At 45.3% G+C, this 24,105-nt stretch overlaps 1 protein-coding gene across 1 annotated transcript in view; it reads right to left on the minus strand.

Annotated features, from left to right (window-relative positions):
- LOC147021386 (coiled-coil domain-containing protein 149-like) overlaps window positions 1-24,105 on the minus strand; it is a 74,374-nt gene that overhangs the window by 14,453 nt on the left and 35,816 nt on the right. Inside the window, exons 6-12 of the mRNA XM_085891291.1 lie at window positions 10,669-10,718; window positions 8,933-8,970; window positions 7,524-7,631; window positions 4,027-4,134; window positions 1,729-1,845; window positions 1,183-1,352; window positions 913-973 (exon numbers count right to left, since the gene is read on the minus strand). Coding sequence (XP_085747417.1) covers window positions 913-973; window positions 1,183-1,352; window positions 1,729-1,845; window positions 4,027-4,134; window positions 7,524-7,631; window positions 8,933-8,970; window positions 10,669-10,718 — 652 coding nt within the window. The remainder of the gene's footprint in view (window positions 1-912; window positions 974-1,182; window positions 1,353-1,728; window positions 1,846-4,026; window positions 4,135-7,523; window positions 7,632-8,932; window positions 8,971-10,668; window positions 10,719-24,105) is intronic.

Consider the following 24,105-nt stretch of genomic DNA (forward strand, 5'->3'; position numbering starts at 1 on the left):
AAGTAACGTGTGTTGACATGTGTCAACGATCACATAACGTGCCTACAACTTATGGCCAGCGTATGCGGAACGTGCGACTACGACGTATGCCAGCGTGCTTCAGCGTGCTCTTAACGTATACAAAACTTACCCATAACGTATTCGACGTGTGCCAGCGTTTTAGACAAATTTTTCATACGTCGACATATGCTGGCTAAATCGTCAAGGTCTGACAGGGCCTTTAGAGTGGCTGGTTTTGGATTCTCCTCGGGTCCTGAGTTTGAGCCCTGTCATCCAATGAATTAACACCTGGTGGGGTTGACTCAGCCTGTCATTCTTTTGAGGTTGGTGAAATGAGCACCAGTGTATTCGTAATATGGGCACTGCAACAGTGGCATTGCTGCGACCCTTACCAATGATGCAACCAGCAACCACAGGCTACACATGAAAGTGTGTGTGTGTGTGTGTGTGTGTGTGTGTGTGTGTGTGTGTGTGTGTGTGTGTGTGTGTGTGTGTGTGTGTGTGTGTGTGTGTGTGTGTGTGTACTGAGGACAAATATTCTCATTCCAAAATCTACAATCACTGAAATGTTTAATACTCTGGTTCATAATTAGACTCCAAGCTGAAGCACACTTTGGAAATCAAAAAGCATGGAACACAATTTTTCTTTGAACTGAAAATAACAGATGGAGTTTGTCCATGAGCTGAAGGTATTGGTGCAAGTGGCTAAAAAATTGGGTTCACAGGTGCTTCAGCTATAACTTTGTGACACTGAATTGGCAAAATGTGTTCCATTGAGATGACTTATAATTCTGGTCAAAGGAAAAATCAAGGATTTGTCACACAAGTAGGAATTGCGCTCGTGCAGTAATCTGCACTAAAATGATGATGTGCAATGATGACAGAATGTGTTTATATTGTGTTCATAGGTACCTTGCATTTGCCAAAGGTGACATTCTTATGTTCCATGTGCTTCAGCAATTCTCGCAAATATCTGGAACAGAACTAAAAATACTTAGGGCACATCACATTCAAAATATCAATGCGCTGAAAATTGTGAAATTAACTGAATATTTTTTCTGCAACAAAGGATCAAAAGTGATGTTTTGACCTCATAGTTCACATGAAAATGATGCTTTAAGCATAAAAAAGAACAAAACAAAATCAAATACAGTGCATTCTCATCAGCAGACTGGTACATGCCTGTTCTCCTTGCAGATTTCATCAACATCGAAATTATAACTTATTCGTTTTCCAAGTAGGTTGTCAGGCAGTTGCGTTACTCGTAACTTTTTCCTGAAGAAGTCACATTCTGTCTGTACTTCACCAAGTTTTTCTTTTGTTTCCTGAATCTCTGTGTCTCGTTGTTTTATCTGTAATCACAACACAAACACCACATGGGTAAACAGAAGAATATAGTGATGTGGCACAAAAACTTGAGAGGTGTTGTTTGCTGAGAGGAAATTCACGAAAGTTTGATGTTCACTTTGCCACAACGCTTAATCAAAGTTGTCACTGATAAACTACCAGCGGCAAAAATCTGATTTGGTGGAGGTTTCTGAAAAGCACAGCCATTTTTTTTCCTTGTAAATTTTAATTCAAAATTTAGTAACTTCCTCAAGTTTGAATCAATGTTCATTCTGGAAGAAATTTGTTAAGAAAATCTCATCTCACAATTGGAAACACCGTAATTCCTCATTCCAAGGTGCTATGCAATAAATGAACATTTATTATGATTTACTGCCATACCTGTTCCTTCATGTCCTCCATCTGCTCTACCAGATGCTCTCTCTCATGCCTCATAAAGTGGTTGGGTGCAAATTTTTCATCATTGCTCCGCTGCATTGCAAACATGTCTCTCCAAACCTGTGGAAAGATCGTGCATTCAATTACAAAAAAAAAAAAAAATTTTGCCTTTGGTATTTTGCCTTTGGTATTTTGCCTAGGTCATGGAATCCATCATCGCAATTGATGTAAAATCCTTCCTTTTCTCAAACAGCCTCAACTCAGGTCATCAATTCGGATCCAGACCTGGTCACTCTCCCTTGAACATGCTGCTTCTCCTCTCTGAACAATGGTGGAGACCCTCAATATCAGACATAAGATCAGAGCCGTCTCTCTGGACATATATCAAGCTTTTGATAGAACCTGGCATCCTTCCTTTCTCTACAAACTGTCTGCCTATGAAATCCAAGGCCAACTCCACTCTTGGATTTCTGACTTCCTCCACTCTCGTAATCCATCCGTGGCTCTCAACGGAACCCTTTCATCTCCTCTCCCTGTCTAGACTGCAGTACCCCAAGGCAGTGTTCGCGGCCCCATATTATTCCAAATGTTCAACAATGATTTCACTGACTGAAAATTCCTCTTTATCTCTTCAACGACGACTCCACTCTCTGCTGTGACATTTCTCATCCTTCTGACAGACAGGCAGTAGCCTTTTCCCTCACCTCAGATCTCGACAAAATCACAAACTGGTCAAACACAATTTTGCCTATGTATCCATATTGTCTACCCTTTGCATCATCTCTTATCCCTCATCATCAACTGTATCCCTTGTTTGTCTGTCTCTGCCTACTTTCTCCCTCTGCCTTGATGTTGGTGTTTCCCCTTTGTTATGTTGTGGTCTGATTTGTTTTCTGTAATCGCTCTTCCGTGAGCCGAGACCATGTGAAATTTTTTTAAAAAAAACATTGCCTCAACATTGGTTGACCCCGACATTCACAAACCCCAACATTTGCGGCATTTTTCAGGAACATCTCCCCGGCGAATAGTGGGGTCCAACAATTTTATAGTGTCTGGCCAGAAGCGTTTTTCGGAAGTTTGGTGCAATTTCCTAAAAGTTGGAAGTGACATTTCATAATTTTTTAATTCATATTAAACTTATCTAACCGTCATGCCGAGAGTGGTCACAATAAAAGAGAAACTTTATCAACTGTATTCACAACAAGTCTGAAGACGACGATGGTTCACGAGCGGTATTTGACGATGTAGATTGTTTCAGAAGTCAAGGATGAGACAATGTGATAATGTTTGACCAAGTTATAAAAATGATCAACATGATGTGGTACGAGTGACAGGTTATAGCTGCAAAATGTCGAAAACCCGGTTTCATTCAACAACTTTCAAAATTTGACCTTTGCATAACCTTTAAAGGTCACAAAACAATGTGGTGGACATTTAAATAAGGAAACAGGATACGTGCTATAGCTTATTGGAGTTAGTTCGTCGAAGAAGGTTGAAAACCCGGTTCGATTCCCACAACTTTGAAAGTTTGACCTTTGTGAACTTTAAAGGTCAAAGGTCAAGGATTATGACCTTTGGTGCAAAACTTCCTCTGGAACATTCCAGGAACAATATAACATCATATAGGCTATCTGGCATTTCGCACTCCTCGGATAATTATCCATACTTTGATGAAATCAGCGTAAAAACAAATTGAAGGGGGCGCCACGGGCAAGGTGTTCGAGATAGAGCAAAATGGTTTCAAGACTTTAGGTGGGGAATGACCTCAAGATTATGCATAATAAAATATTGTCATCCTAGCTCTCAAAGTTTGGGCGGTCGTATGATTTTTATGTCAAAATTCGCAATTTTCTAAGTTTGCGACCTTGTGACCTTGACCTTGGGAGGAAAATGAAAAATCGAGCTCCGTGGGGCTATGCAGGTGCCATTGGGCTAACCAAATACCGAAACCCCTGCCAGATTCGACAAACCCCTCGGAGAAAATGCAAATTGAAATCGGCTACCCCCTAAAAACACGTTTTTTTGGGCGTGGCTCCACGCACAATGGGCGCACCACGCCCATTCTCAGGAAAACACAACTAGATCATGATATAAACCTCCCACCAAAATTTTATCAGGATCGGATCAAAACCCACGGAGCTATGCTCGAGACAGACAGACAGACAGACAGACAGACAATAAGAATATAGTGGTCACTTATTTTTTTCGTGAACCAATATTAAACAGGTTAATGCATCATTAAGAAATTTATGTGTGTGGAATATCATCCTCATAGGACAGGTGATGATCACAACTCATTACCTTTATATCATCACGAGCCTCAGCATTTTGTTGCTTCAAATCCTTGTTCTCCTCCTTGAGGATTTTCTTTATCATCATGAAGTGTTTTTCCAGATGATCTCGTTCCATCTGTGAAGGGAATCCATCCAAACATCATTTTATCATTAAATGTTAATGTGTTTGCTATTTCTGATGGGTTTTTTTTTTTGGTTGTGTTTGTAAAATCCGTTCAGGACTATCTACATATTATATAGGTAAAAAAGGCATAATTATTGTCCCTCTTCCTCTCGTATGCCAGGTACTTTACATTTCACGTCCATCATCTTCCTCACCTTTTCAAACATTTTTTTTTGCCAATACTCCTTACATCCCTCCATTCCCCCAATGTATCTATAATGCCACCACCTGATCCGCACCTCCATTAAAACAGAAAGTTTACAAGAAGTTCAGATTTAAAAACAGCTCAAATGGTCTATAAAAGGCAATTATAAGGACAAAATCATGTATGAGCAAAAGGTACAAGAGATGTAAATGGAAAAACACTCAAAAGTAAGATGTTGGTGTTACAATTTGCAAAAATGAATCGGCTTCATCGTATATCCTTGTCTTGAGATAGGAATTTGTCAAAGCATTCAGAATGTGACCAAAAAAAAAAAAAAAGCAGGGACATCATAACTTTTGATATTAATATTACAAATGAACTCAAATTGTCTCATTACTTGTCATCCTTCCCAAAAATTATTCTCTTATTTTTCAGATAATACATTGGAGAAGACTCGACTCCAACATAGACATTATCTGTTTTTTGAATAAAGAAATCTAGGCTCATTGGGGAGCAAAACAAGAGAAGACAGCAGGTTCACAGACTGAAGGAGGATTGAAAGGGGAGATTAAACAGGAAGGCAGAGACCGCAAAAAGGAAAGGGGAGAGAGGAGTCAGCAAAAACAGAAGAGAGCAAGGGTGGCTATTCAGCTTGTACCATAGAAGTGTCTCGCCTCTCTGCATCCTATAGGATTGAAGGTACAAGAGAAGGGGAATGTGTACCGGAGAAAGCCTTGACTGACTGCCACAACCCTGTGGAGGATAAGGAGAGACTTGAGAGGTTTGGTGGCAGGTGAGTTTGATGATGCACTCTAGCTTGGCAAAGGACTGAAAGACATGGGTAATCGACTACATGGAGGGAATTATTTGTTCATGGGGCATATGAGGAGGGAAGTTGTGTCAGGCATTCAAGATACTGCATGCAAGATTGATTAACGGAACTTTCATATGCCGGTTGGTGTTTTGGTCTCCTGGCTTGCTCATTTGTGCACAACTTGTACTTCAATCCCACAGTTAAACGTGGAATCCATGATTGACCTGGTCAGTCTAGAGATGTTTTATTTTGCCCATAGGATTCAAGAGAAAGGAGTTCCTGGATCATCTTAACACTTATTAGTCACAACGTCTTACGCGTTCTCCTCTCAAAGAAGTAATTGTGGATGGTGTTTGAATAAATAATGTGAATGCTTTTAACTGAACAAAGGCAAACTGAATTGACGTCTTTGTGCAAAAATTGAATGTATTTTCCAAGAATTCATGAACATTAATGACTGATATGGCTTTAATGATGGTTTATAATGCTGAAGCAGGAGCACGGCAGAAACACATCCCAAACCGATGCTTGAAACGCAAGCTCGATGTACCCAAGCTTGACGCATTGCAGATGAGTTGTTCAAGGATGACAAGTTTGTTGTTTTTAGATATCTTTATAAATTATGCCAACAGCTACATCCAAGCCACAAGAGTGTTGGTTACCAGAACAGCATATCAAAAGGAGTGAAATGGTGAAAAACACCACTGACGATGCAAGTAATCACTCGATAAGATCGAATGTTTCACCATACAGATTCCCACAAAATATACCAATGAAAATATTGTGAAAAGTTTGCGTGAAAATTGGCTACATTAGAAAAGAAAACCCGTCATCTATCTATAATTCCAGCAATGTGTGTGTGTGTGTGTGTGTGTGTGTGTGTGTGTGTGTGTGTGTGTGTCTGTCTGTCTGTAAGTGTCTGTGACCGCTGTTTCACGACAACCACTGGTCCGATCTAATTGAAACTTGCCAGGAATATTGCTGGGGACCTGAGGATGTGCCTTTTCAAAGTTTGATATTAATTGGACAAGCGGTTCCCAAGTTACGGCCATTTATTTGCCAACCAATGACAGGGCATGGTGCTATAACATCACGATTGACGTCACAATTCTTTTCTTTTTTTTGCACGCACGGCCACGCACGTACAGGCACGCACGGGCCCGTACTAGTAACCTGAATTTTGTCAACCAGGTGTTGACAGAGGTATGCTGATTGCAGTAACAATTTCTTTTATCTTTCACCTTTCTTCAGTGAACATTTGGTTGAAGAAATTTGTTGTAAATCTTTTTCCACCCACAGACATACTCGAGGCCTTATAAAGACCGTTTTTATGCCTCCGCTGACGAAGTCACCGGAGGCATGATGTTTCCGGGTTTCCATCCTTACGTCCGTCCGTGCTAATTTTCTGTTTTCTCTGCAACCGCTTATCCAATTGACACCAAATTTTCACCAGAGATGTGACTACTAATGTTGAATGTTTAAATGATAATTATGATGTCATAGGTCATGTGGCGCGGCAGTCTTGTTGGAAAAAAGGAAATACTTTGGACCTCTGTATCTCTGAAACCGCATCACGGAATAAGTTGAAACTCGGCACATGTGAAGTACTCCCCATGGGAAATAATGTGATTTCTGATATCATCGGTAGCTCTGTTTTGACGTAATAATTGCATACATTGATCGCTTTGTCTGATCTGAATGAAAATTTTTGAGGGTCATCTCGGGCTCAATTGTATGGGGGAAAAAATTTAATGACATCAACAGTTATGTGATTCGGCAGCCATATTGTTTTTTTTTTTTTTTAACATAAAAACCTTCCAAAATCCTTTTTCTCCGAAATGGCTGAAAAGATCGAGGTGAAACTTTATAGGTATGATTCCCTATCCATGAGGAGCCCAAATTTCTGCACCTATGATGTCATAGGTCACATGGTTTTGCAGCCGTATTGGATTGAACGAAAATCTTTAAAAAAATTCTCTCTTGAACCACTTCAACAATTGATGTAAAATGTCATAATTATGATCCAGTGGTCATGGGGAATACGTTTTAAATTTCAACCTGATCGGATGCATGGTCTTGCAGCCAGAATTATTTAATATTTTGAATCTGGGTTCAGGGATTGAAATCAAACTTGGTGCAAGTATGTATATAATGATGTAATAATGTGGGTGGAGGTATATCTGGTGACATCGTGACGTCGGAGAGTGCCCTTCCAGTTTTATTCTGCATTATCATGGATACTCAGACAGCATTAATATAATGTAGGAAAGAGGAACCCATTTCAACTGAATGGTGAGTACACGAAACAGCTCACTGCATGATAAAGACAAATTTTGTGAATAAACATTTGCTGCACAGGATAGAATACAGTGACAAATGTACCTGGTGACGCTTTTTCGACTCATCAGCTTTCTGCTTCAATGATTTAATCTCCTCTGCCTGAGCCATGTTTAGCTCCATTGCCTTCTTCAATGCTTCAGCTAAATCCACCTAAGAAGAAAATCCATCACACACACACACACACACACACACACACACACACACACACACACACACACACACACACACACACACACACACACACACACACACACACACACACACACACACACACACACACACACACACACACCATTTTACGAGGAAATGCCATTGGACAGCTCATGAAAAGGTTCTGCTTTGGCTGGAAGGAACAATCTCCTTATTACAAATGTATGTGGGAAATCCAAGAGAAGGAAAGACATTCATGGATTCATGGTATTGGATGGAGCCGTCATGGGGTTCCACTCTATATCCGTTATAATTGACCCACACATGCTCATTCACAAAGAAGGTACGCAGGCAAGGCATTATGTACATAACACAAATAAACAAAAAGGGGGTTATTCCTCCTTTCCATGCACGTTTCAGTAAAGGTATATTAAAGTGCACTTCTGAGCAGGCACCTAAGATGGCCATCGTCGCCTGCAGTGATAATAAATATGAGAATTTTATGATTACATCGCCCCGATGACTCAATAGATCAGTGATTGAGCTTTTGACATATTAGTGAGATTCCCTGAGTTCTACCTATCTTGGGTCCATTCATCTGACTCAATATGACATTAACAACAAAATTATTTCATGGAATGGGCCAAATAATTGCAAACTTTTGGAATACCATCAGAAAATTTATGACATCATAAAGTAATATTATAACACGTGGATTTTAGGGTGGTATGACGACCTCGAGTTATGTACATTCACCTCTAAGCGATCTTGCCTGGGTTTGAATCTCGTATCCAGCTATAAACTGTAATCCTGGTATTTTTCATGCAGGGTGAGGCATCAAGGTGTGTGCGGTCCCTCAGATCCTGGACGTTAAATTGGACGTCCTGTCTCCTCGCATTAGTTGGTGGATGTTAGAGATCCCACAGTGTCCTTCATGAATAGATGGTGAGCTTTCGCCAGCACCATGGTCAAATTCCAAATTCCAGCTTCTTAAACGTCAGACCTTTTTAAGAATCAGGCAAAGGGACATCCCATCTACATGGTGATGACGGACTTTTGTCATTTCTTTTCCTGTGATGCACTCTGATGAGATTCAATAGTCAGGTTATGAACCAGATGGGATAGGTTGTTAATAGCAATCTGTTTGTAAAATAAAAGCATATAATTGTGCTCAGACATTCGTATGAACAACTCGTCATCACAAAGAGGTTGATACACTCCAAACTAGGACAGGATGCTTTTTCAAATGGGAAGGCAAAGCCAGAGCTTTCATTGATAAATACTGTACATGAAATGCTTACGTCAATGTGATGTGTTGCTTCAGCTGCTTGTGATTTGCCTGTGGCACAATAAGAATTACAGTTAGTAATTATCACTTTTCCCTTTCCAAATGAAAAGTTCAACTGTTGCTCATATGAATTTCAATACTTTTCTGAGGTTTTTGTTTCAGAAAAGCATTATTTTCTCACAAGAGATTGAGGCACAAGGTAGGTTTACCTCTCTCAAGCTGATGACCTCTCATGCCCCTATTTTCGCCAGCAGAATCCCTATTTTTTTATCCCCCACCGCGTGGCGAAAGGGGGATATTGTTGTCACCCAGGTCGTCCGGCTGTCCGTCCGGCTGTCCGTCTGGCTGTCCGTCCGTCCGGGCGTCAACATTTATAGCTGTGAGTGCGATAACTCATAAACTGTTCGCCATATCGATTTGAAATTTGGGTCACACATGTAACACCTGAAAAGGAAGAACCCTATTGATTTTGGGTGTGGCCGGATCCAAGATGGCCGACTGGGGTGGCCATCTTGAAAAAAATGTTTTTTTTGTAATAAATGGAAAACCGCTTGTCTGATTTCAATTATTTTTCAATGGCGGTTGATTTTGGTCGTGGCCGGATCCAAGATGGCCGACCATCTTGAAAACAAGATGGCCGACTGGGGCGGCTATCTTGAAAAAAAATGTTTTTTGTAATAAATGGAAAATCGCTTATCTGGTTTCAATTATTTTTCAATGGCGGTTGATTTTGGGCGTGGCCGGATCCAAGATGGCCGACTGGGGCGGCCATCTTGAAAACAAGATGGCCGATGGGCGGCCATCTTGAAAAAAATGTTTTTTGTAATAAATGGAAAACTGCTTATCTGATTTCAAATATTTTTCAATGGCGGGGGATTCCCCATCTCTGATGGTATTTTTTTTTTAGACTGCAAACCCTCTGAAACTTTACCAGAAAACACAAAACATGACCGCAGCTACGGCAACTATGTGGTTCACACTGCACAAAAAGTCACAGAACAGCAATCATAGACAGTAAACAGGTGCAATTAATGGCAGCTTGCATAACATGAATTAACAAGCATAACAAAATTGTGTTTGCCCCTCCAGCTCGTGAAGAAATATCATTTCTTTAAATGCCTTATACGTGTGCTAGGTGGCTCTGTTGAAGTTATGAACAGTTGTCACAGCTGCTACTCTTCTGGTGTATAAAAAAAAGTATGCAACTCTATAACCAGATGTCTGTCAGTGTATTTCCTGGTGGTTTGCACACCAGGAATTAGTGATTACAACAAGATAATTTTTTTCCCATTTAAGGGCTGTTTAAAAAAAAAAACGCAGCTTATGGAAGTGATGACAATGTTTGTGAAGTGTAATTGGAGACATAATCGAAGCTTGCTTCTGGAATGGCCAGTCACAGCATCAAGAAATTCTGAACTTGCTAGTGGAGATGAGGTAACACAGTCATCACAGTTCACTTGGTCTCATGACCTCCTGTCCACTTGTCCTTTCATTTTCCATTCCTGTTGCATCACTCACTTTCAATGATTAACTCATTCTTTGTCCACCCCTTTAAGTTAAACCTAACTGTTGACTCGGGGCTTGTCAACTGTAGAAAAGGGATTTAATCTCCTGTCTGCACAGGAAAAAAAAGAGGGCCTTGTTTGAAATCTACTCAAGTTTAAGCATAGTCCCTGTTCTCCAACTCTCCAACTTGTGAACATTTTGTAATGCATTTCTTAAAACTTTTTTGTGTTTCTTAAAACTCACCATTTCGTGGCTCATTATTTGTCTTGCTGTCCTTCTTAGGATTAGAATTGCTGCATAAAAGAAGAGACGATTGTTATTTTCTAAAAATGTAGTGACAAAAGCATGCAAATCAAAAATGTCTTAGAATATTCATCTGAGAAGAATAGTAACGATTATAAAATGTAAGTTTTATAATGCATCAAAACTTGAAACACAACGAGATATCCGATCACAAAGCGATTGCCAAGTGTACTGTAAGCCTCCCCCGACCAGGGGAGGCTTACCCTTGGCAATCGCCTATGACTTACCCTTGGCCACAATCCAATGCTGGCTATGGTTGGCAGCAAGTGCCCTGGAAGCATCAGGGGAAAGAGAGTGGCATCTGCATGTGTGAGAATTGTGTATTCAGCCAGTGGGTCACCCAGACAGCTCAGATGGCAGAGCACTGGTGTGGTTTTCCAGAGGACCTGGGTTTGATTTTCCAGAAGACCTGGGTTTGATTCCTGGTCTGAGAATGTAATTTTTCATATATATATATATATATATATATATATATATATATATATATATATATATATATATATATATATATATATATATATATATATATATATATATATATATACAGGGTGTACCAAAAAAATGTACTCACATTTTGGCTCCTCATAACTCATTGAATTTTTCATTTCTTTTCAGATCAAATTGACCATAATAATGGCAGAAGTACGACTAGGTTTTGAAGGAAGAAAATTTATCATAAAGTGCTACTGGAAGCACGAAAACATCATGGAAGTGCAAAGACAATTTAGAAGACATTTTCACAAAGATCCACCAACACGACGCACCATTGCTCACATCCGAGATAAGTTTGAAACAGATGGAACTGTACACGACGTCCATAAGGAGCGTTAAGGAAGTCCACGGTCATCATCTACCCCCGCAAAGGAAAATCAATTGCTGGAAACCCTCTACCGATCCGCACGGAAATCTGTACGACAAATGGCTCATGAGACAGGAATTCCAAAATCAAGCGCCCATCGCATTTTGATGCAAATTAATTACCTTCACATTCTGCGAAAGGTTATGTTTTGGTCGGCGTGTATTTATTTATTTATTTATTTATTTGTAATCTTGTGATTCGTATAACTCAAAAAGTATTAAACCGAATTGCATGAAATTTGGTGGGATGATTGGTTATTAGCCAGGAAGCATTCGATTAGACTTTGGGATCGTTCGGGTCAAAGGTCAAGGTCAAGGTCACGAAAAGGTCAAAATCGTCTTTTTACGATAACACGGTCAATTTTTATTCAATTTGCATGCAACTAACGCCAAAATGTTCAGAATTCAACGCCTCATCTTGTGATATGCAATATGACACAATGACGCCCATACTCTTGTTACCGGTTTGGGGTCAAAGGTCAGGGGGGTCACGACCTTGAAAAATATGCGGTTTTTGTCATAACGCGGTCAATTCTTGTCCGCTTTACATGAACCCAGCACCAAAATGTTCAGAATTTAATGCCCAATCTTGTGACACAATGACGTCATAACACATGTCACCGGTTGGGGTAAAATGTCGGGGGGTCACGCCCTTGAAAAATATGCGGTTTTCGGCATAACTCAGTCAATTCTTATTCGATTTGCATGAAACCAGCATCAAACCAGTTCCCCACACTCATACCAAGAACAAAAAAAGTAGTGGCGGCGAAGGTATGCGCTCTATGAGTGCCCGTTCTAGTTGGAAAAGTTACATTCCAAAATTAATCCACGCTCTAAATGAAGACGATCCTGACCGGAGAGCTGAATTTTGTGAGTGGTACCTGGGCAAATGCGAAGGAGATGCAGCATTTCCATCCAAAATTGTTTGGAGCGATGAGGCCAGCTTCAAGTTAAATGGCTCAATTAACCGACACAATTCCACCTACTGGGCTCCTGAAAATCCGCATGTTAATATGGAACACCATTTAAACTTACCAGGGGTTACTGTGTGGTGTGGGATATCAGCATCGGGCATCCTCGGGCCATCCTCTTTTGACCAAACTGTCACTGGGGATGTTTACTTAAACATGCTGCAGGAATCCGTCGGTCCACGTGTCGAAGAGATATTTGGTGACGAAGAGATTTACTTTCAGCAAGATGGAGCACCTCCCCACTACCACCATGATGTAAGGGCCTACCTCGAAGCAACTTTTCCAAACAGATGGATTGGGCAAAGAGGTAGTGCTAAATTCCCTGCGCATTCCCTAGACCTCACTCCAATGGACTTCTTTTAATGGGGATATCTCAAAGAAAAGGTTTACGGCTCAAAACCAGCAACAGTCGATGAGCTGAAAGAGGAAATTGAACGACAATGACTTGCAATTCCAAATGAAATGATTTGTAACGCTGTTGAATCCATTGGTCCGCGTGATTGGCTGTGTTTGGAACGTGATGGTCGTCAGTTTGAACATTTGTAAACATGCATTTATCCATTTATACATTTAACCATTAATCTTGTTCCTAAGTCGATAATCAACGCATTTATTATCATTTAAAGAGCGAGTACATTTTTTGGGGACACCCTGTGTGTATATATATATATATATATATGTATATATATTCTACGATATAAATGGCAGTCCTTCTGTCTGTCCGTCTGTTTTTTTGTAACGAATAAGCTCCGAGACCAGTGAACCAGTCTTGATGAAACTTTACACATATATAGAACTAACATTCAGCTCCAGGATGCGCTCGGTGGCTCTCCATAAAAATGAAAAAAATATATATATAAAATATATATATATATATATATATATATATATATATATATATATATATATATATAAATAAAATAAATAAAATTTCCATTAGAAAAAAAAATGGCTTTCGAATAGTGCGTCGGCGTATTAATCATAACAAAACGCTTCATGGTTAAAAACGCTCGGGTTTTTTGAAATACAAAATGTTCGTATTCGTTGACTTTTTAAACATACACATTCTCCTCCTGTAATTTGAATTCTCGAACTGCATGCACACGGCAACAGCTAACTGCTGATCGATCTGCTCATGAAAGAGCCAGGCAAGCGGAGTCAGCTGCAGAGAAAGAGATAGAGAGATAGAGAGATAGAGAGATAGAGAGATAGAGAGATAGAGAGATAGAGAGATAGAGAGATAGAGAGATAGAGAGATAGAGAGATAGAGAGATAGAGAGATAGAGAGATAGAGAGATAGAGAGATAGAGAGATAGAGAGATAGAGAGATAGAGAGATAGAGAGATAGAGAGATATAGAGATATAGAGATATAGAGATATAGAGATATAGAGATAGAGAGATAGAGAGATAGAGAGATAGAGAGATAGAGAGATAAAGATAGAGATAGAGATAGAGAGAGAGAGAGAGAGAGAGAGAGAGAGAGAGAGAGAGAGAGAGAGAGAGAGAGAGAGAGAGAGAGAGAGAGAGAGTCATCTTACTGCTGATATATCTGCTCATGAACGAGCCAGGCAAGCAGAGTCGGCTGCAGAGAGAGAGCGTCGCCTAACTGCAAATAGAGCGTCACACCGACGGGCGAGAGAAGCACAAAACTCACATTCCAGCTTTCTAGGTCTGGGTTTTGGCAGGACATCAAGGACAGTTGCCACTGCTGCTAGAAACATTGAGTGGCTCAAGGCCGCCTTCAACTATGACCTACCTGAAGATTACGGCAGCATAAAGCCTTCCTTCCATAAATCTGAGGAATAAAAGAAACCTTCCTAATTTTCTCCATACAACTAATGCCTCAGTCTAACTAGCGTGAGGAAAATAGGGCAAATTTCCCGGGTATTACCAGGTACTTCAGCTAATATATATATATATATATATATATATATATATATATATATATATATATATATATATATATATATATATATATATATATATATATATATTGTTGTGGTTGACCAAATTCGCAAACCACCATTCAGGTCCCTTAGGTGAGATATCTCGGTGTAGTATATGTGTAGTTAGGCCCAAACCAGTTGTCTAGAGGGAATAAATGTCATTCATGAGGGCTGCGACTCTTCAGGATAGCCGTTTTTCTTTTACTATCTTTATTTTGGACCAGCCGCCATTATTACAACCACCAACCTCGTCTCAACAGCCATCACAACAACAACCACCAACCACAACACCACTTCACAACAACAACCACCAGCCACAACGCCGCTTCACCACAACCGCCACGACCTTTACCGTCACAACTCGCCACCATCGCATCACCGTCATCTCGCGCCACTCGTGGGCACCGATGCTGAACTCGTGCGGGGCGCGCACCGAGCAGCCTGTTCAAAAGCATCGCGGACTTTCCGAAGAAAAACGGATCAAAAACGACTCACGCCCACTTTTGTTCCGTCCAATCGGTGAGCGAGGGGCGATTTGGCCCCGCCTCCAGGGCGTTGGAGGGCGGTCGCAATATGCAAATTCATGGATCAAAAAGCATTCACGCCCACTTTTCCTCGGGCCAATGGGGAGCGAGGTGAAAGGTCGGAGGCAGAGGGTCAAAGATGAGAGAGCGAAGCCACGGGGCTTATAAAAACGACTGCGTTCGTCAGAAGCGGGCAGTTCGCAGGAGGAAGAGTTCGGAGTTGGAAGTGGAGAAGAGAGCAGTTCGCAGTTAGCAGTTCGCAGTTCGCAGTTAGCAGTTCGCAGTTGGGAGTTCGCGGAGTCGGAGTGAAGAGGACGGAGCTGTGGAGAGGCGGCGGCGGCGAAGGCGGACGAGGGGGTGCTCGCGTCGGATTCGGGGAACTGCGGAGAGAAAGGCCGGCGGCGCGACCGAGGTCGTGGTGGAGACGCTCGTCGCGGGACCCGCGATTTTGTGAAATCCTCCTTTCCCCGCGCATCAGCAACCCCCTCCTGTTTCCCCCCGCGCTGAGATAGTGCGACAAAGGGGGCCCCCTTCCCACCCCCTACCAGACACTGTCCGCGAGGCCCGCGGAGTTGAGGCACCACCGCCGCTCCGCGTCTCATCATCAGACGGGTAGGCCCGACATGGTCTCGGCCCCAGGCCCGCCTACCCCCTCATCCTGGAGGGTGGTTCTCTTTTCTTTTGCTTTGGGAATATGTGTTGTCGGCGCCGTCTGTGAAGTAAAATTGTATAAGTGTTGCCGAGTGCCCGGTAGTCGGATAGATCTGCATTGTTGCATTTGCTTTTTGTCTTCTTCTTTTCCATGTGCTTTTGGTGGAATTGTATATGTGTGCTTTCCGTTCATCGCGAAATAAATGTGCTTATTGTTGAACTGTTTTCCCGCTTCGCTTCGTCATTTCTTTCATTGAATCCCCATCTTGCTTCACGTAAAGGGTTGGTCGTGGGCTAAGACGCCCGATAATTAATCGAACCGTCGAGGCCGACGAATAACACCGCTCAGTTATCCCGATAGTACGGAACGGGTCGCTTAAGTGGCCCGTGTCCGAAGTCGACCTGCGGCGAGGTGCGATCGCCCGGTCTACCCTCCGTGTGGGTACTTAGGTAGGTCGAATTTGGCGAGCAACCCTATCCCACGCGGGGGCCGATTGGCTCGATCGCGGTGAGACCAAAGGTCCACCCGTGACTGGTTCCCGGCGTTAGTCCGAGAGGGTCACGACTGGATTGTCCGTCCGGTGGGCGACGTGCCGCGATTCGAGTTACGTGGCCGTTCGCACGCCGGCGGGCGCGAATCCGCGACACTGGTGTCAGGAGTGGGATATAAACTCATCGCCCTCCTCGCGGCACTGGTATTGGAGAACGGGAAAACGGGCTCTCCTGTCTCCAATTAAATTCACGGGAATCGGTCCAGGGGTGAGAGAAGCGACCCCCGATTCCCTCCAAATTACGAGCGAGCTAAATTAACCCTTTAAGAGAAGCAAGATGGCGTCTCAAGGCGAGCGGGAGCCGGGGTATTAGAAATGTATATGTGTAGTAATGTAGGATCCATGGTCTAGGATGAAATCCCCGTGCAGGAAATGTTGGTTGTACAGGAAAACGAACTCGCCCAACTGAACCCAGAGCCCGAAATAGGTGCGGCAGCGGCCGCGGTGTATGACACCTCCCCTCCCCCTCTCCACCAAAACCCCCCAACCCCTGCCGAAACGGCTCACCCAAGCGCACCCGACATGGCCCAGCTATTCACCATGCTGGCAAAAATGTATGCGGAAATGACAGCGAACATGATCAAGCAAATGAACGAAAAGATGGATACATACACAAATGAAATGAAAAACGAAATGAAAGGCATGAACGAAAGGATGGATACAAACGCAAATGAATTTATAAACGAAATGAAAGGCATGAACAAGCAAATGAAGGAAGAAACGAAAAAGCTCCGGGGTGAGATGCAGAACATGGGCCGATGCCTGCAGGCGGGCATGAAGGCCGTGACCAGGGAGATAAAAATGGCGACTCCACGTGTAGGAACGAACGAACTGGGTGGGGGTACAACGGCTGACAGGCCCGCGGTGGAGGCGGGTGACAAAATAATTCGGGGGGCGTGTTGGGCGAGGGTCGTGACAGAAGAAGCGACGGTGACGGAAAGGGAAAAATTAAATGGGGAGACCAAAACGTGTGAGACGAGACACGAGGTGACGACAACGGAAATAATAGTTGAGACAAGGGAGGTAAAAGGGTGAAGAGTTGGCAGAGACACGGGAGACAGAAAAAATAGAGGGAAGACTACACGATGAAGACGGGGTAAGTGACGCACACACACACACACGGAGGTAGTGGAGGATAATGGGGGTGAGCTCGCGGAGCGTGTAGGGACCCGGTGCGAGCAGCGGGATAGCCTCCTCCAGGAACGAGGGGAGGGAGTATGCCCCCTTGAGGCGAGTCACGACCAGGTGGGTTCGGTCGTGCTTTGCGAGGTTGAGAGGAGGAGTGCTGCGAACAGGTGCACGGAGAGCTTGGGGGGTATAGAGGCCCCGGAGACCCTTGTGGGGACACAAATCCCCAGTGTGGTTGTCCCTGTGTGTGTGGTGCAAGGCGTGAGTGCGTCCCCGTGTGTGGAAGCGACCCCGTGTGTGAGTGGTGTGGTGGCGATGGTGCCAGGGTACGTGCTTCCCAGCACGCCGTGTGTGGATGAGGCACCGTGTGTGAGTGTCGCCGTGTGTGTGGATGAGGCACCGCGGTTGAGTTCCCCCGCGTGTGTGAGTGAGGCACGGTGTATGAGTGAGGCACGAGTGAGTGGAAGGCAGCGAGTGAATGGAGCACCATGCGTGAGTGAACGGCCGAGTGCAAGGGAGACCGTGTGTGTGAGAGAGCGGTATGTGAGGGAGATGTCGATTGGCATGCGGGAGCACGCAGCCGCGTCTCCCGGTGTGAATGTAATGGAATGGAGTGTGAGCGTCGTAACACGCGGGAGTGCGTGTGTTGAATGGCGACGACGACGGCGACAAGAACGAAAGCCGAGTAGCGGCTGTAGCTGTTTCGGGGACCGTGCCGGGTTCACCCAGCAGTGAGCACGAGGTCCGTGCTGTGCAACGCACGAGACCCCCACGTGCTCGCTTGCGAGAGTGAAGTCCCGGTCCGGAAACGCACGCGGTGGATTTGCCGATCCCGCGGACGGACAAAGTTTAGGCAGGATAATGGATTTGGACCGGACGGGTTCTCCACGCGATCGTGTGTGTTCAGCTCCAACGGGCAAAGCACATGTGTTCGCGTGGGGAACCCCTCGAGACGTGGGGCTTGTGTTTTTTTTTTATGCGCACGGTGACGTCATAGCTGCACGTGGGGTTGGAATCCGGCAGGAGGGGTATCCCTGCCGGATGGTACCGTCCAAGGAGGGACGAGGAACACGTGCAGCTGCATGACGTCACGGCCAGGTGCAAAGTGCGCGAGCTCTGAGTTGCCGCGCTGGTGCTGCGCATGAAAACAAAAAAAAAAACAACAAGCCTCACTTTCGGGTGCACAGGATTCCTGGGCAAGGGGTGGAAGACCCCCTTACCCTGGGCACAGGATGGAAACTAGTTAGGGGGAAGGGTTCGCTTAGTTAGACCGACTTCATGGGGCAGGGGTAAGTCCTCATGGAGTCCGTGGAATGGATTAGTGAGAGGGATTGTAGCCAGATTTAGGTTGGGAAATAAAATGGAAATGATTAATGGGATGATTTGGAGACAGTGACAGACAGTGAATGTGTAGCGGGGACGTAGTTTAGCTACGTAGTGTTAAATGGAACGTGCTATAGTATAAGGGACGACGTGGGAGCACGAGTTAGTTTGGGGAGGTAGTGAGAAGGATGGCAGAGTTCAGCGGTGTGTGTGTTGAAGAGTTGTGGGTTGTGAGGTGAGTACATGTGCTTGGTGAATGAGTGAGGCCAGTGGGTCTGTGTGTATGGAGCGAATGGGGACTGCATGGTGCGATGAGTGATTGGGAGGAGGAGTGACTCCCGCCCAAGGGACCCCGGGGTCAGTGTAGAGTGAGTTAGGGGGTTAGTTAAATTGAAAAATGGAGGTCGTTTTGTTGTTGGTGGGGAAGTAGGCTCGAAACCCGTTTGAAGGGGTGCAGGAGCCCTGTTGACGGGCTGGGAACGTGGCTGCGAAAGGTGAGTATCGCTGAGTGGGTACCCCGGGCACCAGGCCAGTCGGCCGTGGTAGGCCAAGGGCCCATGGGGGGCCGGGATAGCGTAGTGGGCACGGGTGCGTCTGCTTGGTGCGGGGGCCCGGGGCCCCATTAGCCGCGTGGGCAGTGTTGTGGGCAAGGGTGACCCTCGGAAAGGGGCCTGGGAAGCCAGCCTGCCACGTGTGCGTTTCAGGGGAGGTGCCATGGGGGGCACTCCCCGGTGTTAGGGAGCTGGTAGGCTCGGAGGCAGTGTAGTGCCCGGGGGTGCCATAGCGGGAGATTCGGCAGAGGGTCGTGCCTGCCAAAGGGAGCCACGTGTCCCAGCCATGAGACCGTGTGAGGGCACGGAGAGAAAATTGGGGGGCGAGGCCCGAAATTGTAAGGACACCAACACAGGCGACGGGAATCTGGGTTGTTAGAACCAATAGTTTAAGCGAGAGGCGCTTGTTGAAAGCCCCGGGGTAGTTTAACAGTTAAATGGTTAGGGTAGATAGGAAGTGTACCCCTCCGCACCATCCATCCCCTCGCTCTCGTTGTGGGCCGCTGGACCCACTTTGGTTATAGATCGCTGAACTCTGGGGAGGCCATTCTGAGGCTTCGTTGGGCCTCGACACAGGACGTTAGCTCTCCCTTATTCCCCTCCGGGAAGGGAACGTAGGGGTTGGGAGTAGGCTAGGTGACAGGATAGGTTAGCCGAACAAGGACGATAAAGGGGGTTCGGGGACGATTTATAGTGGGGAAGTAAAAAAAAAAAAAAAAAAAAAAAAAAAAAGTTAGGGCTAAATTGGGGTTTGACAAATTAAGGGAGTGGGTATGTACAGTGACAGGCAAAGGCGATAGGTTGGGAGGGAGACAGGTAGGTAGGTCCAAGCCCGCCTTCCAAGTGGCCAGCACCACCGCACTCCCTCCACCAACCTCCACTGAACGGCAAAGGCTGGCCAGCTTCATCTGCTGGCTGTGTTGCTGCAAGGCAGAGGCCGGCCCACTTCATCGGCAGCTGTTGTGTTGCTGCAAGGCCTGTGCCGGCCGGATCATCTGCAGCTGTTTTCTGCAAGGCCTGTGCCGGCCAGTTCATCTGCCGGCTGTGTTTGCCTGCAGCGGCCTTCTTCTGCGGGCTGTGTTTGCCTGCTGCCTTTGCCATGCCATGCCCACTGCCCACATTCACCAGCCCCGTTCAATTTTGCTTTGCCCCCCCACTCGTTCATTGCCATGTGCGCCAGGATCAAGGCAACAGTTTGCAAGCTGCAAGAACTGCCCTGTTGGCAGCTACAACACGGGCCTGCAGTGGCGGCCCGTGCACCGTGTTTGCGTCCAACCATTCATCCATCCATTTGTTGTGTTCATTGCGTGTGCCACTTGAGCTGGCACGGAGACTGCATTTGTGCAGCCCATGCACCGTTGTGGTTCACTGCGTTCAGTTCAAACCATTCATGCATCCATTCGTTGTGTTCATTGCGTGTGCCACTTGAGCTGGCACGGAGACTGCGTTTGTGCAGCCCATGCACCGTTGTGGTTCACTGCGTTCAGTTCAAAAAGGAAGGCCTTGGACTGCGTGTGAGCAGCCGGCCACGTTCCCTGTCACCTGCATTGTTTGAGCCAGAGACTGCATGCGGGCAGCCTGGCTCCCTGCTAACTGTTTTCTTTTTGCAGAGTTCAGTGATCCTGGGCCATGGTTTAGTGTAAAATTTGTAAGTTAAGGTTAAGATGTACTGTACATATGAGTGCGCCCCCGGCATGTCTGTCCTAGCGCCGGCAATTTTATTTAAGTCGTCCGTGTGAGTGAGTTTGTTTAGGTAGTTACTCAGCCCTTAGGTTATTTATTTTGGGGACACGAATACCATGAATGTCGCACTCAGGGATCCGTAGGTAAAATGTACTAGGGGAAAACTACACATGATGGCACACGAAAATTTGATGACTCGGGACGAGTCTGTAAAAAGGGGAGGGGGTAGTGTTGTGGTTGACCAAATTCGCAAACCACCATTCAGGTCCCTTAGGTGAGATATCTCGGTAAGTATATGTGTAGTTAGGCCCAAACCCGTTGTCTAGAGGGAATAAATTTACAGTGATGACTCCATCTACACCTCACTCTCCGAAAACATGGACCATCTTCTATCTTCTCATCCAAACTCTCTCTTCCTCTTATGTGGCGACTTCAATTGTCATCACGCCAGTTGGCTAGGTGTGGGTACCTCTCTCACCTGCCATGGGACATCAGCAAAAGCTTTCTGTGACTCATTGGGACTGACTCAATCGGTCAACTTCCCGACCCGGATCTCAACCAATGGTACTCCATCTCTTCTGGATCTGATTTTGACAAATTTCCCTGACAATATCTGCTGCTCTTCCTTCGCTCCAATTGGTTCTTCTGACCACGTCCTTGTTAAAGTGGACATCTCTCTGGCTGTTATCAGAGAACCACCTCACCGCCGTCGAGTCTGGCATTTCACTCAAGCCGACTGGCAGGGTCTCCGAGCAGCCATCAAACTTACAGACTGGTCTCCTATCACTACTTTCTCAAACATCAACTCATCCTGGGAATTCTTTCAAAGAAACTTGCTCTCCCTCATGCACAGATTTATCCCCTCTCGTGTTCAGTTGTCTTACCCTTCCTCCCGCCCTTGGTTTACTGAAGCTTGTGGCGAGGCAGTTGTCCTGAAACAACTTGCCTTTGCCTCATGGAAAGCAAACCCAACTGAGGGCAATCTCAGTTCTTTCCACAAAGCTCGGAACAAGTGTGTATCTACCCTCAGGAGAGCCAGAAAACAACATCTTTCTCATCTCAAGTCTGAACTCTCAAACCTCTCTCCCTCCTCAAAATCCTGGTGGCGTTTAATCAAATCTGTTTCTGGTGTATGTTCCCCCTCCATCCCCTCCCTTACCTCAAATGGCCGCACTGCTGATTCCACACGTGATAAAGCTGAATGTCTAAACTCGGTGTTTGCAGCTAAATCTTGTGTCCCAAACCCATCACTATCTCTACCCACTTTACCCAGTCGCACCCAACTGTCCCTGGACTCTGTATCCTTTTCTCCTGACAAGGTGGAGAGCTTGCTTTCAAACCTCGAGTCAGATTCTGCAACCGGTCCAGACGGCGTCAGCCCACGTGTCCTCAAAGCCTGCTCTTCTGCTCTTGCTTACCCTCTCTCTGTTCTATTCACCCTCTCATTTTCCCAAGGTCATCTGCCATCTGCTTGGAAATCTGCTAACATCACTGCCCTGCATAAAAAAGGTGCAAAAACAGATCCTTGTAACTATAGACCAATCAGCCTCCTCCCAATCATCAGCAAGGTTATGGAATCCATCATCGCTTCAGACATGAAATCCTTCCTCTTCTCCAATGGCTTGATTTCCAATCATCAATTTGGTTTCAGACCAGGTCACTCTACCCTAGATATGCTGCTACTGCTCTCCCATCAATGGATGGAGGTCCTCAATGCCAGACAGGAAATCCGAGCCGTATCCCTGGACATATCACGTGCTTTTGACACAGTCTGGCACCCTGCCCTACTCACCAAACTCTCTTCCCATGGTATTCAAGGCCATCTCCACTCATGGCTCGCAGACTTCCTCTCCTGTCGCAGTCAACGTGTGGCCCTAAATGGAGTTCTTTCATCCCCTCTTCCTGTGCAGGCTGGAGTTCCTCAAGGTAGCGTTCTGGGCCCTGTTCTTTTTCTGGTTTTCATCAATGATCTCTCGGACTCTCTGGAAAATCCTCTATTTCTCTTTGCCGATGACTCCACCCTCTGCCGTACCATCTGTCATCCCTCAGACCGGCAAGCAGCAGCTTCTTCGCTCACTGCAGATCTGGATAAAATCACAAACTGGTCCAACACGTGGAACATGTCTTTCAATCCAGACAAATCTCACACTCTCACTATGTCTCTTCGAAAGGACCGTTTACAAAACCCCCCATCCACTTTCTCAACAATCCTCTGGAAGAAGTCTTTTCTTTCAAGCTTCTGGGTCTCACTATCTGCCATGACCTTTCCTGGGAAAGTCACATTTCCAACCTTGCCTCAAAAGCCAGTCGCCGACTGGGAATCCTCCGTCGTGCAAAGTCCTTCCTCGGCCCTCTTGAGCTCCTGACCACTTACAAAGCTTTTGTCCGTAGCCTGATGGAGTACTGCTCTCCCCTCTGGGCTGGTGCTCCTGCCTCCCACCTTTCTCGACTTCACGCTGTCGAAACCAGGGCTTTTAAGATCATTGGCATCTCCCGCAATGAAGCTGAGTCTTTGGGCCTCTCACTCAATCACCGCAGGTTGGTCGGTGGTCTTTCTGTCTTCTACCGACTCCTCTCCAGCCTTGCCCCCCTGCTCTCTCTGCGATTTGTCCCCACCACATTTCCACAGGGCGCTCAAGGTCCGCCAACAACCCCCTTCTGGTAAAACTACCAAAATCACGAATCACTGCTCATCTTCACTCTTTCATTCCTCTTTTTTCCCGCCTTTGGAATAAACTTCCTCACTCTATTCTTTCCCATTCTTCCCTCCAGGCTTTCAAAACAGCTGTTCACCACCACCTCTTATCTTCCCCCATCCAAATCCTCGATCTTTTCTACCCCCGATAATCCACCCAAGCCCACTTCCTTCAATTCTCCTGCTTTCCTTCCTGAAAGTCCCTTTAATGTCCATCTTCCCCTCGCCATGTTCCCCGTCCCATCCCCATCCCTCTCCCTTCCACATTTCACCTGTGTCTGTTCCCCAATGTTTTGTCCCTTCCACTCCCGCCCCTCTTGTCTCATGCCTCATTGCTGTGAGTTGTGTGTTAGCTCTCATACGAGCCTCGACCAAGGTATACAAAAAAAAAAAAAAAAAAAAAAAAAAAAAAACGTCATTCATGAGGGCTGCGACTCTTCAGGATAGCCGTTTTTCTTTTACTATCTTTATTTTGGACCAGCAGCCATTATTACA

The sequence above is a fragment of the Eptatretus burgeri genome, chromosome 8, assembly GCF_056783735.1.
Source record: "Eptatretus burgeri isolate ZD-2024b chromosome 8, Ebu_testis_v1, whole genome shotgun sequence".
NCBI lineage: Eukaryota > Metazoa > Chordata > Myxini > Myxiniformes > Myxinidae > Eptatretus > Eptatretus burgeri.